General features: G+C 39.7%; 1 protein-coding gene across 2 annotated transcripts in view; it reads left to right on the top strand.

Annotated features, from left to right (window-relative positions):
- The window catches only part of ME1 (malic enzyme 1), a 167651-nt gene that overhangs the window by 143568 nt on the left and 10484 nt on the right, over nucleotides 1–13599 (top strand). For both annotated transcript variants that reach the window (XM_065630972.1, XM_065630973.1), the window contains exons 10-11: nucleotides 10872–10977; nucleotides 12584–12726. In XM_065630972.1, coding sequence (XP_065487044.1) covers nucleotides 10872–10977; nucleotides 12584–12726 — 249 coding nt within the window. The remainder of the gene's footprint in view (nucleotides 1–10871; nucleotides 10978–12583; nucleotides 12727–13599) is intronic.

Genomic DNA, 13599 nt, shown 5'->3' with positions numbered 1-13599 from the left:
AATCAGCATCTCACACAGCCTCTAAGTTCCTTTCCTCTGCTTATTCTGCTTGTTGGTGCTTTAATTTGGGCTTTATCCAGAAATCAGTCCACTGAATTTCATGTCCTGCCCGGAGTATATTTGTGAACTGCTCACGATAGCCAGACATAACAGCTGTCTGAATTAGATTAGGGCTGAATTTGTGGCCAGATGTTGACGCAAGCAGCGGGAGCTGTCGGTGCACATTTCAGGTCGTTGCTGGTGTTCCTAGAAGATCTGGGAGCACCAGAATTCCCGTCTGACCGTCCTGGGGGGCTGGAGAATGGGTGGGTGCTGCGGTGTGTTGGAGTGCAGAGCCCGCTGGACCTAGAAGCTGGAGATAGTTCAGTGTGAGGCCTGAGCCGGGCATAAGGAAACCTGTCCTTGGTGTAAGGCTCTGCAAGTCCTCTCTTGGCTTTCTTCTGCAGCTAAATATTTGCCCTAAAAAGTGTAAAAAAAAAAAAATTTAAAATGTCCCCCTCCCTACCCCCCCAAAAAAAGGAAAGGGAATACAGTGTAAGCCTCTTGAAGCTTGTGATTTATCTGCTAGGAAGTCATATATATAGCAAGTAAATAACTGAGCTATTCCTGGTTCCTTTTTTCTGGCTGTACTTTAGGTCCACTTAGGAAATGATTTTGGCTTTAGCTGCTTGCAGAAAAGTGCTGCAAGCCTTGAAGGACTTTCCAAATTTTTACAAATGAAGTAAGAGTAGTAAAATTAGGAATATTTCTGAGAAAACTGTATAATGGGAAGGACTCTGCTGTTAGAAACATAATTATTGCAAAGATAAGATTTGCCAAGCCATGGCATTGATCACCAGTTAACCAACTTTTGCATGTACTATACTGACTTTTGTTTCTTAGCACTAAGGAGGTGTATCAACAGAAACCTGTTCAAAAAGGGTACCTTAAAATTTGCCCCACCAAAAACTGCTTGATCAAAGAGTTTTACTGGAAGCAGGGAGACCTTTTCAGTCCTAGAAATATTCTCATCTATGGCTTTAGCAGTACAGTATGAGAAATAACAGAATCTCTGAAGACTCAGTGATTACTTTGTCCAACTACACTAATTTTAACATCATTTTTATTCTATGCTGCCCTTTGATCATTAATTTTGCAGTGCATGATTGTAGATTTAAACATTGTTTATACTTTCATCTACTTTCTGTAATATTTCAACTAGTACAAACAAAAGAAAAATAACCTTGGAACTTTTGTTGACCCGACTGCAAAGAGTTTCCACCTTTTTCTTCTTCCCCTGCCCGCAAAAGCTGCCACGAAGTCACTTATCAGGCTTTTGTAGATGATTTTTCCTTTGTGGCTTTTTAATTTTGCTTCAAGTGCAGCTGTGTTTTCATTCGCCTGCTAATATTCTTGGGTTTTTTTTTCCTTGGGAACCATCTTTTTTCATTAAACCAAGTTTGATGACCAACTTTTCTGCTATGTTGTGGTGAGAGAGCTGATGATGAAAGCTGTTTGTTATACTGTCTATAGCTGTGTTCTGTACTTCCTTCCAGAGACCTTGTAACATTGTTCATATCGGTTTGGGGTTGTTGCGGGTGTGTTTTGTTTGGTTGTTTTTTTGTTATTGTTGTTTGTTTGTTCATTCATTTGTTTGGTTTTAATTTGTTCAGTATGCTTTCGCCATTTGAAACTATTTTTTCTCCAAAGGTGGACGAGGAAGGTTTGCAGATCATAAGATCATTGGAATTTTGCCACTTGAACTATATGACTTTTTGAAACAGATATCACTCCTCTTGAAATGCCTGTGTTAAGTATCCCAGTGCATTCAGATGGAAGTTTTAATGGTTAATTAAAAGACACTTTTAAAGTTGCTTTTGCACTCTTGTGAACTTGGAGATTATTTGCAAGCAGTTAGGACTCATCTTTAATTCTGAATTTCTGAATTCTGTCACATTGTCACATTCTGTCTGATTGATGAATGGACATTTAACTATATGAACACACTGGTGGGTACTGTCTCCCACATTCCGTTTCTTTCCCATATTCTCAGTGTTCCCGTTTTTTTTTCTGTTAATCACACAAATATACGTAAATCTGTGATGTGTGGTGAACACATTTTGTGTCTTCTTTAGAGCTGCCATAGTGTCATGCTTGGCCTGTATTAGTGGCCTAATAATCACCCATGAAATTCAAAGACAGTAAATTCTTTTGTGTCGAGTAGCTGAGAAAAGGCAGAAAGTGATAATATTGGGATGTTCATGAGGTTCACCATTGTCTGAGCATTTTAATTGTGTGCTGCAAATGCTTTATTTTCTTTCTTTCTTTCTTCCTTTTTTTTTTTTTTCCAAGGCAATACTAAGAACAGGGGAGGGTGATAGCCAGGATGGTTCCTGGAACTGCATAGGGATGAATGTCATCCTTAATTTTAAAGAGTATGTCAACATGAGGCAATGTTGTTTTTAACAGTTTTGTACTCTCTGCTTTCTAGTTCAGCACAGTAATACTTGTGTCTAATCAAGTGATTTGTATTTTCAATGTCTATTAGATGTGTGATCTTATCCCCAGGAAGACTTCAGATCACCTGAGTCAAGCCCAAACTGAATGGCAAGCACAAGAACATCAGCTGAGGTCCGATAATTGAAGGACTCAGAATATCAGTCTTTCTAAGATGAGGACTGAAATAGACCCCAAAAGTTTACCTAATTTCTGTGGTCCTAATTAATTAGAATGGAGATACCCAGGTAACCCTGTTGATAGTCGTCCACAATGTTTTCATTTTCCCTCCTCCTTCCTCTACTTGAATATCCCTGGCAAACTGATTTGGAAAAGATCCATACAACTAATTAGCTGGCAATGGATGTGACTTCGATTAAAGTTTGTGGTTTGGTCAAAATTGGTTACACACATAGTTCAATCTTTGCTTAGAGAATGATGGAAAAGAAAGGAGGACATCTGGGACTGAGAGCAGAATTCCAGTGTCATATAGATGTGGTTGCTCCATTTACAGTCAGCAGAGCTCATATAATAAATGAATGAGCCTTTAGAGCTCACAATTAAGTATCTTAATATTGAACTGAATCCCATCGTGATGGAATTTTCTTATTTTTTTAGCAATAATTGCTTTAAAAATGTTTGGATTTCATTCGAGATACTGGTTCAGTATGTTTTATAATGGTTTATAATGTTTGATACTCATTTTAATGTTAACTTGTATATACCACTTAACATTATGTCTGCCTTTTCTGCTTTTAATTATTTCTAGCTTTCTTTTTATCAAGTCAATTACTATCTTTACTTTTGTCCTTGGTCAGTTCATTTACGGCTAACTGCAACTGGCTAGGACTTTTTGAGCCAAAAAACTGCTTTGTGTCTTAGCAAAGATGCAGAGTCTTGGGTATCTCCGAGGCACCACAATCACTTAAAGCAGTTTCTGCCTTGTTTAACTCATGTACTGTCCCAGGGAAGCAATCCTCGTTTGCTTTGTCAATTATTCTGATGTCTGGGGAATTAATCTGTGCAGTTTCATCTTGCATTTATCTAGTTCTATGTGAAGTATAAGTTTTGCAGAAAGGAAACACATTAATTTGTCTTTGACCGCTTGTGGTATTACTCATACTCAATCGGTAATATATGAAAACAAGTGAGGACAAGGCAAAAGGGTGATTAGTGGGGTGTGCTCTAGTAATACCCAGATTATTTTCTCTAAAAGAGACACCACCAAAAATCTGGGTATTAAATTAGTTCACATGTAACTGTTTCCTCTTTGACACTGTGTACATTAGATGTACTGATGAGATGGTGAACTAATTTGGATGGTTTATGATTTCTTTTGCTCATACTTTATTATTGAAATGAATTATTGTTTTGTTCCATTTTGTTTTCATTGTTCTTTAGGTTCCTTTCTCTGCTTCTCAGATCTTCTTGAAATAATTGTCTTTATAAATTTTTTCCTGCCTGTTACCCATGTGTACTTGTTTATGTGGAACGTGTATTTTATATACTTTGCATGGCTTACATAAACAGCCTTAATCTTCTAACAATGTATCTCTACGTCAACACCGGAATAGCATTTCTCACCTAAATTGTGTATTTTACTGCCAACAGATGACATTATCTCCTCAAATTGTGTTTTTTCACACAATTGGCAACTAACTATTTATTAACTCCATGTCCAAGTTGCCTTGTCTGGTTTTAATTTGCTGTCTTCAGGTGCTTTAGATGTTAGGTGATGGGCCTGATCAGGAGGCACAGTCAGTTCAAAATTAGGGACTCCATGTGGGGATTTGAGAGGGACGCATGTCTCTGCTTTTTAGTCCCTAAACGAGGCCACACAGGAGTGCCTGTCACCTGCAAGCCCTTGGCTTTCAGTAGCCCCTGACCAGTGAGTCCGTATCCATACCTCCGCCTACTTTTTTGGCATTTTGCAACTCCTCATAACCGATACTCTCCTGGAGTTCTGTCTAGAGAGGGTGGCCTGGCTGGTCCCCTCCTCGTGCCCTCTCTGTGCCTCTCCTGTCCCTTCGCTTTCCATACTTCTGGAGGTCTCCCCAGAGAGGTCCCTCAGCTTCTAGTGCCAACTCCAGTCCCTGCCTAGAGCCCTCTAGATGGTTGACCAACGAGCTTTAGACCATGGTTGTACTTGCGATGAAAGAGATAAGCAGCCGTGTAGAGATCATCTCCCAACAGCGAGATGTTTCACTACCTTCTCCCGTGACTCTTAACCACATCTTTTTTTCCCCTCGCTTCTTCCTTGATGCTTTAGCTACTGCCTTTTTTCGTTTGTTTTGCTCTTAACTCTGTGATAGGGAACTCACAGGGAAAATGCAAGTAAAACCAAAACATTTGTGGTTGGAAATACTCTACTTACTAATAGGCTGCTTTGCTCTTTGGTCTACAGTTCTCATGTCTTTTGTGGTTCTCATGTCTTCAGTATTTGAGAACCTCAGATGAATTTATTAATCTGTGTACTGATCTCCGTTCTCTTGTTTAAATAAGCCACAGTTGACACAGCCCAATGGAGGCAAGTGTTTATATAAACAGATATGTCTCCCTGGTTGTGAGATGGGACAAATGCCAGCGCCGCCTCTGATGTGGGACAGTGCAGTCATCAGGGTGCTGGGGCTGGTTCTCAGCTGCCTCCGAGCTGATGGAAAGAGCAAATTCTGGAGATCTTCCAGCCCTGCCGTGAAGCTGCTCTGCTCTCCAGCCCTGCTTTGCGGGGCAGCCCTGGCCAGACCAGCTCAAACAGGCCGTGGCGTTAGACTTCGCATTGCTGGGTTTTGTAAGATTTGCCTCCTGTTCTGTAATATGCCGTGTAGATGTCTGCTGTGCAGTCTGGCCTTCTGTTTTTACAGCTGTTTTCTATGAGTTTTCTCAGGGTTTTATTGATGGGCCATTTTTGTTTGTTATCTGAGCTTCAACTTCTATAATACGATGGTATGAGTAACTTTCTGTGGAAACTGTGATGTTCATTTGCTTGAAGCCCAGTCTCAGTATTCCTTTTGCTTCTTGTGCTGTTTATCAGCCACTAAAACAAACAAGCAAAATAATTTAAAAATCCTGAGACTAAGAGCTGCTTTCAGTTCAAATCCAAAATAGAATAAGTTCTTCATAAAACTGTTAGCTACTGAGTCCTGTTACTTCATTTAGCTCCTTGAATTAAAAACTCCTGGTGTCTAAGTGACTATATCTTACTACTAGTAATAATCATATATAATACCAACAACACTCTCATACCCATTAGGTAGTATAGCTGGTTTAGGATTGCCAAGATCTTTCATACATAATGTCACCATCAGAGAATGCTCCTATTGTTTCTTCATCTCCCTACTTCATCTGCTGACTTAACACAGTCCACATTGTAACCCATTTGCTAATAAAGAATTTAGCTCATATTAGTTTCCATCTGAGATATCATGGTGTCTTCTAATACAGCAACATATCTGTTTTCAGGTTGCTTTGTTCTCTTTTGTTCAAATTCAAAATATCCCATAGGCTTCTTGATACCAAATGACACTGTGACAGAGCCAATATTTTTCCCCTGCCTGAAGTAACTTCTGACATTTTCATTTAGTCTTTGGACTTAAGATTTATTGGTATTTTTTGAGTGTTTTTAGCATTCTTCAGCATTCTAGTGAAGGTGTGTTGTGCAGTTTATCCAGGCAGCCTGAGTAGGCATTAAGGATGCTGTGCTTGTCTTCCTGGTATTTTAATATTTAGTTTGGGGTTTTTTTATTGAGGCAAACTTCTTATAATGCCCCTAGCAAACTACCTGTTCTATGAAAGATAAGGAAATAATATAAGAATACATAGCATTGCAAGAAGTTATATAAAATGAAATGTTGGTGCTTTTTAATTTTTTTTTTTTTTCAATGTTGAATCCATTTAGGAAGTTAAAGCAAGATGGAAATGTAGCTTCTTTTCCTAACTTTACCTTCCTCCTTCTATTGAAAGAGTTTGTGTGTTTGTGTCTCCCCCTCTGAATATCTGCACAGGCGTCACATGGAGCCTGTTAGTTCATCTGTGGATTTCAGTGTGAAAGTCTTTCCTTTTGGATCTAGGAAGTGTCACCTGATGGATGAAAGGTGCTTTCTGTATCATAGAAAACACACTAAGACAACTTCAGACAGCTACTCTCTGGCATAGATGAGTCTTCATACTGTTGTTTGAATAGTGGTACAATAAAATCCTCTGATAGGAACCCCTGGAAAAATTCCTCCCCTGCATGGCAGGTACCGGGGTCCTTCGGTGAAACAGTGAGACTGTATTGAGGCTTGTGTACTGAAAGGGGCACGTCTTTAGATTGCTTATTTTTCTGAGCTCTTTTCACTGAATGAATGAATTTTTAATAATGCTAAAAGAGCAAGGCAGTGAACTTAGAATACAAACAGAATGTGGCTGGAGATGATGTTTCGACTTAAAAGACTCAGAGCTTCATACACAGAACCCCAGAGCTCATTCAAATATACAGTATTTTAAATTTTGCCTTTTCCTATTAGAAGAAGAAGGGAAATATCAGTGAGCTGTATGCTGTGTTAGTATGTCAGGATTCTGAAGACACCAGCAGACCAGAGCAGTTTCTGATTTACGCTGCCTTGCGATGATCCTCGGCAGCCCGTTTCCCAGCAGCAGATAGCCAGAGCACAGCGGCTCGTGGAGCCAGGGCTGGAAATGGAAATATCAGAAGTCGCGCTCAGCACTTCTGGAAGATCTTTTAATCAGAGCAGCTCTGGACTGACATGTCCGACCGCTTTGCATCTCTCCGGCATCAGGAGGAAGACAAGACAGAAAACCACACCAGTCCAGAATTGAGACTTCTGCGTTTTGGCTCCATCCTTTTCCCTCTCTGAGTTCTCATTCCAGCTCTGGGCACTCAGGGCAGACATCTGGAAGCTCGTACTAAATGGACTGGCAACCCCTTAGTTTGAGGTTAAGCATGGACAAGACTGAATTGTCTCTTCCTTCCTGCAAGTCAGGGCTTGCCCTGTTGGCAGGGCCCGGAGGGAAGCAAGCTGTGCCCCTGCTGCCGCCTCGCTACTTTGTGGAGAGCAGAACTTAACAATTTGCCAGTCTGGGGAGAAAAAATACTATCTAGAGCACTGTCCTCTAAACTGTTGGAGTTTTGTAACAATATCAACTGGCTGACACAGTTTTTAGGGAGATGTTACGTAGCTCCTTTAGGATCACTGAATTAACAAATAAAATACATTTCTGACAATCTATTTAAAAGTATATATTAAAAACCCCCTAACTGTAAGATTTCTTTTATAGGCATTTTCCAAGCAAAAATCTCTATGTACATAGCTGTTGTTATTTTTGCTAAGCCACAGAATTTAATACTTCATTCTTAGTTAATATACAAGAAAAATATTTACTTGGAGACATGATTCATTCTGACTAATGGGATCAAGGTAATTCAGACCAAAGCTGAATAAAGAAATACATTTAAAATGGTTTCACGTTTGGTTTTGGGGTTTGATTTTTTTTGTTGTTGTTGTTGGTTGGTTTGGTTTTTGTTGTTTGTTTATTTGTTTTTTAGAATTGTAGAGTGTCCTGTGTGAAATTAAGATAGGAGAGAAGTGAATCTGACCTAAGCTTACACATCTGGCTAGTGCTAGTCTCACCAGCCAATGGCCCACAAAGGGTTGCAGTGGATCACATCCAGCTTACTGTTTGATTACGTCTTTATAGCTAATTTAATGAGATATCATCATATATGTCAGTAGGAAATGGAGCTTTGATTCTTGATCTTGCATCAATAAGTGTTTTAACAGCTTTGCCATTATCTTAATTTTAAAATGTCGAAGCACCTTTCTGAAAGCCAATCAGGTACTGTATAAAGAAGTAACTCTGTTTCATGCAGGATTCTGGTTATTTGCTTTGATTAAAAATGAAAATAAAAGAATAGCAACATTTTTCTCTACAAAGATGTCAGCCTGACCTCTTAGCTGTTATGCCCTGTGGAAAAAATTGGAGGTCACCTTTCCTGACAGATCTGCCCAGATTTGTAGGTGCTGGATGCGCTCAGGGCTACCAGCCTGCCACAGCCAGAAGAATTAGCTGGTCATAGCCCTCCGAGGTGATTTCTTCATTCTTGGTAGTCCAGGTCAGTCTTCTGGAGGCTGGATTTTAATACCTGGTGGAAAACTGGCTTCCTCAACAGCAGCCTGATAAGCTACTAAGGAACCAACTAAAGAAGCAGCGTGAGATGGGATGGTGGCCCATGGCACCATTCTCAGCTCTCCAGGAAACCCGCCTCCAAGTCAGATTAGAATTAAAAGTGGCTTTTATGGCAGTATTTTGAGTTATTCCTAGCAACAAGCTTTTGGTCTGGAAGTCATAAGCATGTTTTTTTCTTTGGCGACTAGAAAGAAAACTTCATATTTTTCCCCTGAAAATGTTAAGGAAAATTCCTGCTTTCAAGTGACATGCCTCTAAAGCATGTGTGTAGACTGTGGGGACATCTGCTGGGTTGCTGGGAAATGGCAGGCACCAAAATGTGTATTGACGGTCGAATGATTCAAGTGCGAATATGCAAAAAAAATGTTAATGTTGTGGCATTCTCTCAAGGCTGAGAATTTCACATTTTACCCGCAAAGGAAACCAGGTTGCCTGTAGTGCAGTATTTCCATGCTAATCACTCTAGGAGAACTCTTAAGACCCATATAAGCACATGCAGACATAACCGTCTTAATTTAAAAACTCTGCATTTTGGTCACATAAAAAAAAAAATCTGTAGAAGAGGAGAAATCTCTGGAAATTCCTTGTAATTGTGGGTGAACCCAGAGGAGCTGGTGTCCTCTGAGGCAGACCAGCTCTGTCAGGCTGACCACGTAACAGCTTTCCGCAGCTTCATGTGGAGCCCTCGGGATGGAAACGCTTTTCTTGCAGCTGGAGATGAAAAATGGCCCTTCCCTCCTGCCCGCTGGCTCCTGCGGTGCCCGTCCGAGGACCAAGAGAGGAGCTTCGGCGATGGGACTGGCACAGCCACACGTTGCCACATCGCAGAATCGTGGTCTGAAATGTAGCGTTGGATTGCTCGTCTTTATTAAAATTAAGCAAAAATGACATTAGAACCCTAATCCTGGTTTGAATCCAATTGTATACGCGGCCCTAAATTGAGCCAAAATTGTCAAATTCGTAGACTTTGGTGGAACTGTAGAATGAATTCTGTTCAAATACTTTAGTATAGTCCTATTTAACTTGCTAAGATTAAGGAAACTTGCATCTTATCAGTTGGAAAGGATATGGCTGAGGAAACAAGGATATGTATCTGTTCTGGCTGTTTGGTCAAAATTATGTTTAATATTCCATTTTCTTCATGTACTTCCCTATATATCCGTACCTGTATCATCTTCATCTTCCTGCTGTCTGAAATTTTAAGACATTTGAGGGGTGGCACCGTCTTCTACGTTTGTGTTTGAAAAGTGCCTTTGCAGTGATGTTTTCTAAGGCATGAGAATAAAACAAGGGGTGGAGCTGTGTGCTTTTTAAATGCCTCTGCTGAGATTTTCAGATGCCTATGTAGAGACAGAGGTCACATGTATTTAGACAACTAATATAATTTTCACAAATTCTGGCCCCTTCTTGCCCTGCGCTCCACGTCGTTATACTTACACTGAGCTCAAATCTGCTTTGCAGCCCAGTCAGTGTCAGTGATGATGTTGCCCTGTTTCCTGTATCTATCATATTCCATTTGGAAACCTTGTTGGGCATCGCAGGGTGGAAATTGCCCATATAGATCAGGGTGAAAGTTGTTTCACAGCTGAGTCAATTTTGTTAATGCAAAACTGGCACATTTTTATTCCATCCTTAAGAATGAATTACTTAAATATGAAAAATCTAGTGCAAAATATAGGCTCCTCTGTAGTCTATATACTCCCCCTATACAGTCTCTATACTTCTAGAGAAGAGCAAAGATGAAAACACTAGGAGAAACTATTTTTGTTTTGCTAAGTTATGAATCCCCCCCACCCTAGCACATCTGTACTGTTTGCTATATAAAGATATTTAAGCTTTATCATTAGTAACTTTAGGTGTTTGACCAAATGTTAACAGGTAAAACTGCTTTAAGAACTCTTCAAAGAAGAAATCCATGATGCTTTCATATAATTGTTAATACAGTGGTGTTCTACAGCTGTTATTAATTTAAAGGAAAAGTATGGAATTGAATTCGCGTACTGTTTAGAGAAATGAATTAGGACTAAATTATCTTAAGTGTGTTAGTTGTACACAGTATAACTTTGTCTAATATGGTATTTGGTGATAGACACAAAAGTAGAAATGAAAATAGGATATGTTAAACCAGATACTTTGTAAACTGATTATCCCAGGATATTAAGTACCGTGAAATGTATAATAAATATGTTTTTATTTTTTTCCTTACTCAGAGGCGTGCCTCATTGACACCTGAGAAAGAACATTTTGCCCATGAACATAGTGAAATGAAAAATCTAGAAGATATAGTTAAAGATATAAAACCAACCGTGCTAATAGGTAATTTCTTGTACTTTAAAGCACTGACCTTTTTCTTTGTTGGAAAAAATGGGGATGTGGCTTTGTCTGAAGACAAGATCAAGTTCCTCTGAACAGAGTTTACCTTTGTGTGTTTTTAGAAAACACTGGGTGCATAATGGACTCTATTAAGCAACTGAACAAATGGTAACTATCCAAGCACGTAAAACTGCTTTCACTCCGAGCCATCCATTTTACAGGGGGAATAATCTGAGTTGGTTTAAACATCTGATGGAGAACCTTATCGCCTTCCTAAATTACTTCTGATTTAATGTGGGTGGTGTAATACAAATAACCTCATACTTAGACTGAGAAAACTGAGCTAAGCACATGTAAAGCTGTGCAAATAAGAGCTTGCTGTAGCTGAAGCTTCTGTTCCCTCATATTTGGGTCCTCAGCCATCAGTCCTTTGTGCAGACCAAAACACAGGTTTTACAAAGACTTTGATAAAAGCTGCTGGATTTGGGATCTCAGTAAAGGATTGCTCAGTTCTCAGCAGTTTTGTTATTGTATTTCAGTGACAGTTTCAGGAATGAACTGCAAGTACTCTTAAGTTGTATTTTAATATGTAAGACTTGAAAATTCATCTGTCTGGCTAGTGAAATCATTCATCAGATTTCTGGAAAATCTGAAATGCAACAGTGGAATGTTGGGATGCTCGTTTGTGCATGAGTGACGAGAGGTTAGAGTACTGACCCAAGAGAGACCCTCTCCTGGTCCAGGTTTGCATCTGTTCCTGCTCCTTCGAGAGAGAACAACAGCTTCTTCCTGCTGTTGAAACTCGGATGCTGTGCGGAAAGCAGAGCAGACACTGGGGGCTCTGAGGGAGAAGGAGGCTGCCTTCTCTACAAGCCCAGTGACTGGGGCCTCCCTCGGTTTACTCCAGGATCTGTTTATCCGTTTTTCACTGAAGGCGTGGAGAGCAAGCACCTGATGCTTGGTTTCCCAACTCTTGTAGGTTAGGCAGAAATACAGGCGTATTGGCCTCTCAGAAACATCACACACATCCCTTTTTGTTTGTGAGTACAGTATGGAGAACAGAAAAGCATCTCTGGTGGGATGTATTAAAAAAAATTGTTGCTGCCAGGGAAGCCTTAGACTCAAAATAGGCATTATCCATCAGCAGAGGCTGGACATGACCGTGATCATAAAAGGCAGAGACTTTACTCATCATGTCAGAAAAAAAGGGAAATCTGACACACCGGATTTGGGAGAAACCGTCCAGTCTGTTGCATGAGACTTTAGGAGACAGAGTTGTACCTTTGTACTCCTTAGTGGACTTAGCTGCAGGTTAGGTGATACATTTCTATGGTATATAAAGGGCCTGAGAAAAGTGAAGTGAGAAATTCACCAAACTGTGCAGGCATGAATAGGTCCTGCCTTATGTTAGGGATAATGTTGAGGTTTCAGTGTTGCAAAATCTTTTAAACAAAACTTTATTTTAACTACATGTCAGGAAAAAGATTGAACTCCATTTTAAAGAAGGAAGTATGCAGTAAAAGGAGCTCTGTTCTTCTAAAAGTGACATGCATGTCTTATCTTAAACTGATTGCATTTGTCTGCTTGGGTGTGTGTTTTTCTTCTTTAGGAGTTGCTGCAATTGGTGGTGCTTTTACTCAACAAATCCTTCAGGATATGGCGGCTTTCAACAAACGTCCTATTATTTTTGCTCTCAGCAATCCTACCAGCAAAGCAGAATGCACTGCTGAGCAGTGCTACAAATATACAGAGGTAACCAAAGATGAACATCTCTCCACTATATATAGTGAAAAGTAAATCTGAAATGAAATTTAAAATGGGAGGAAGACAGAGGGTGGAGTAGCAAGAACTAAGGTGTGTAGGTAAAATGAATTAAATTAAGTAACAGGTTTTCCAGACTTTATGAAGACCATTTCAGTGAAGTCAATACATGCTTGCACTCTCATAAAAACATTTAATAGCTTTTATTGGTGTCAGACAAGGCTCATAGTTTCTGTTATCACCAAAGCATCAGTTAACCATCAAGCATTAAAGCCTTATACCTATTTTTGAACTGTACCACTTTGTGTAATATATACACACAGTGGCATGCTTTTCATTTGAGATTTTCTAAACACTCTTTAGGGTAAGAAAATGCTTCAATACGGGAAATAGAATCTTTGAAATAATTCTTTATTAAGAACTGGGGTAATTGATACCTTTACAAATATTTATATTATGGAAACATAGCTGAAAATTAAGAGAACTCTGCTTGCTTATTTAAAATTCTTTTCCAGAAGTGCTAATAAACACGTTACCGTGTCATTCAGTCTAGAATTTGAAATGCGTGAGTACTTGACCATATGTGTTTCACAGTGGATTGTGTTTGGACTTCTTGTCAAAGGCAGGGCAGTTTGAATGACAGTTTTGCAGTGTTTAAAAGACAAATTTAGCATGTCTGTTCCCCACTGCACAGCACAGCACACAATTACAGCGCAGTGCAGGAGCCAGGGAAGTGGCCGACATGAAGGGCTGGCTATAGTGGGTAATGACATCTGGTAGGCACAGCAAAAGACACACTGAAGTGTTTGATCTGTCACCAAAATGTATTATGAGCTGGCCATGATAATACTGCATGACACCAAA

This window comes from Caloenas nicobarica, chromosome 3 (genome assembly GCF_036013445.1).
Source record: "Caloenas nicobarica isolate bCalNic1 chromosome 3, bCalNic1.hap1, whole genome shotgun sequence".
NCBI classification, from domain to species: domain Eukaryota; kingdom Metazoa; phylum Chordata; class Aves; order Columbiformes; family Columbidae; genus Caloenas; species Caloenas nicobarica.
The sequence above is the reverse complement of the archived record's forward strand: the minus strand, read 5'-3'. Positions and strand labels throughout refer to the sequence as shown.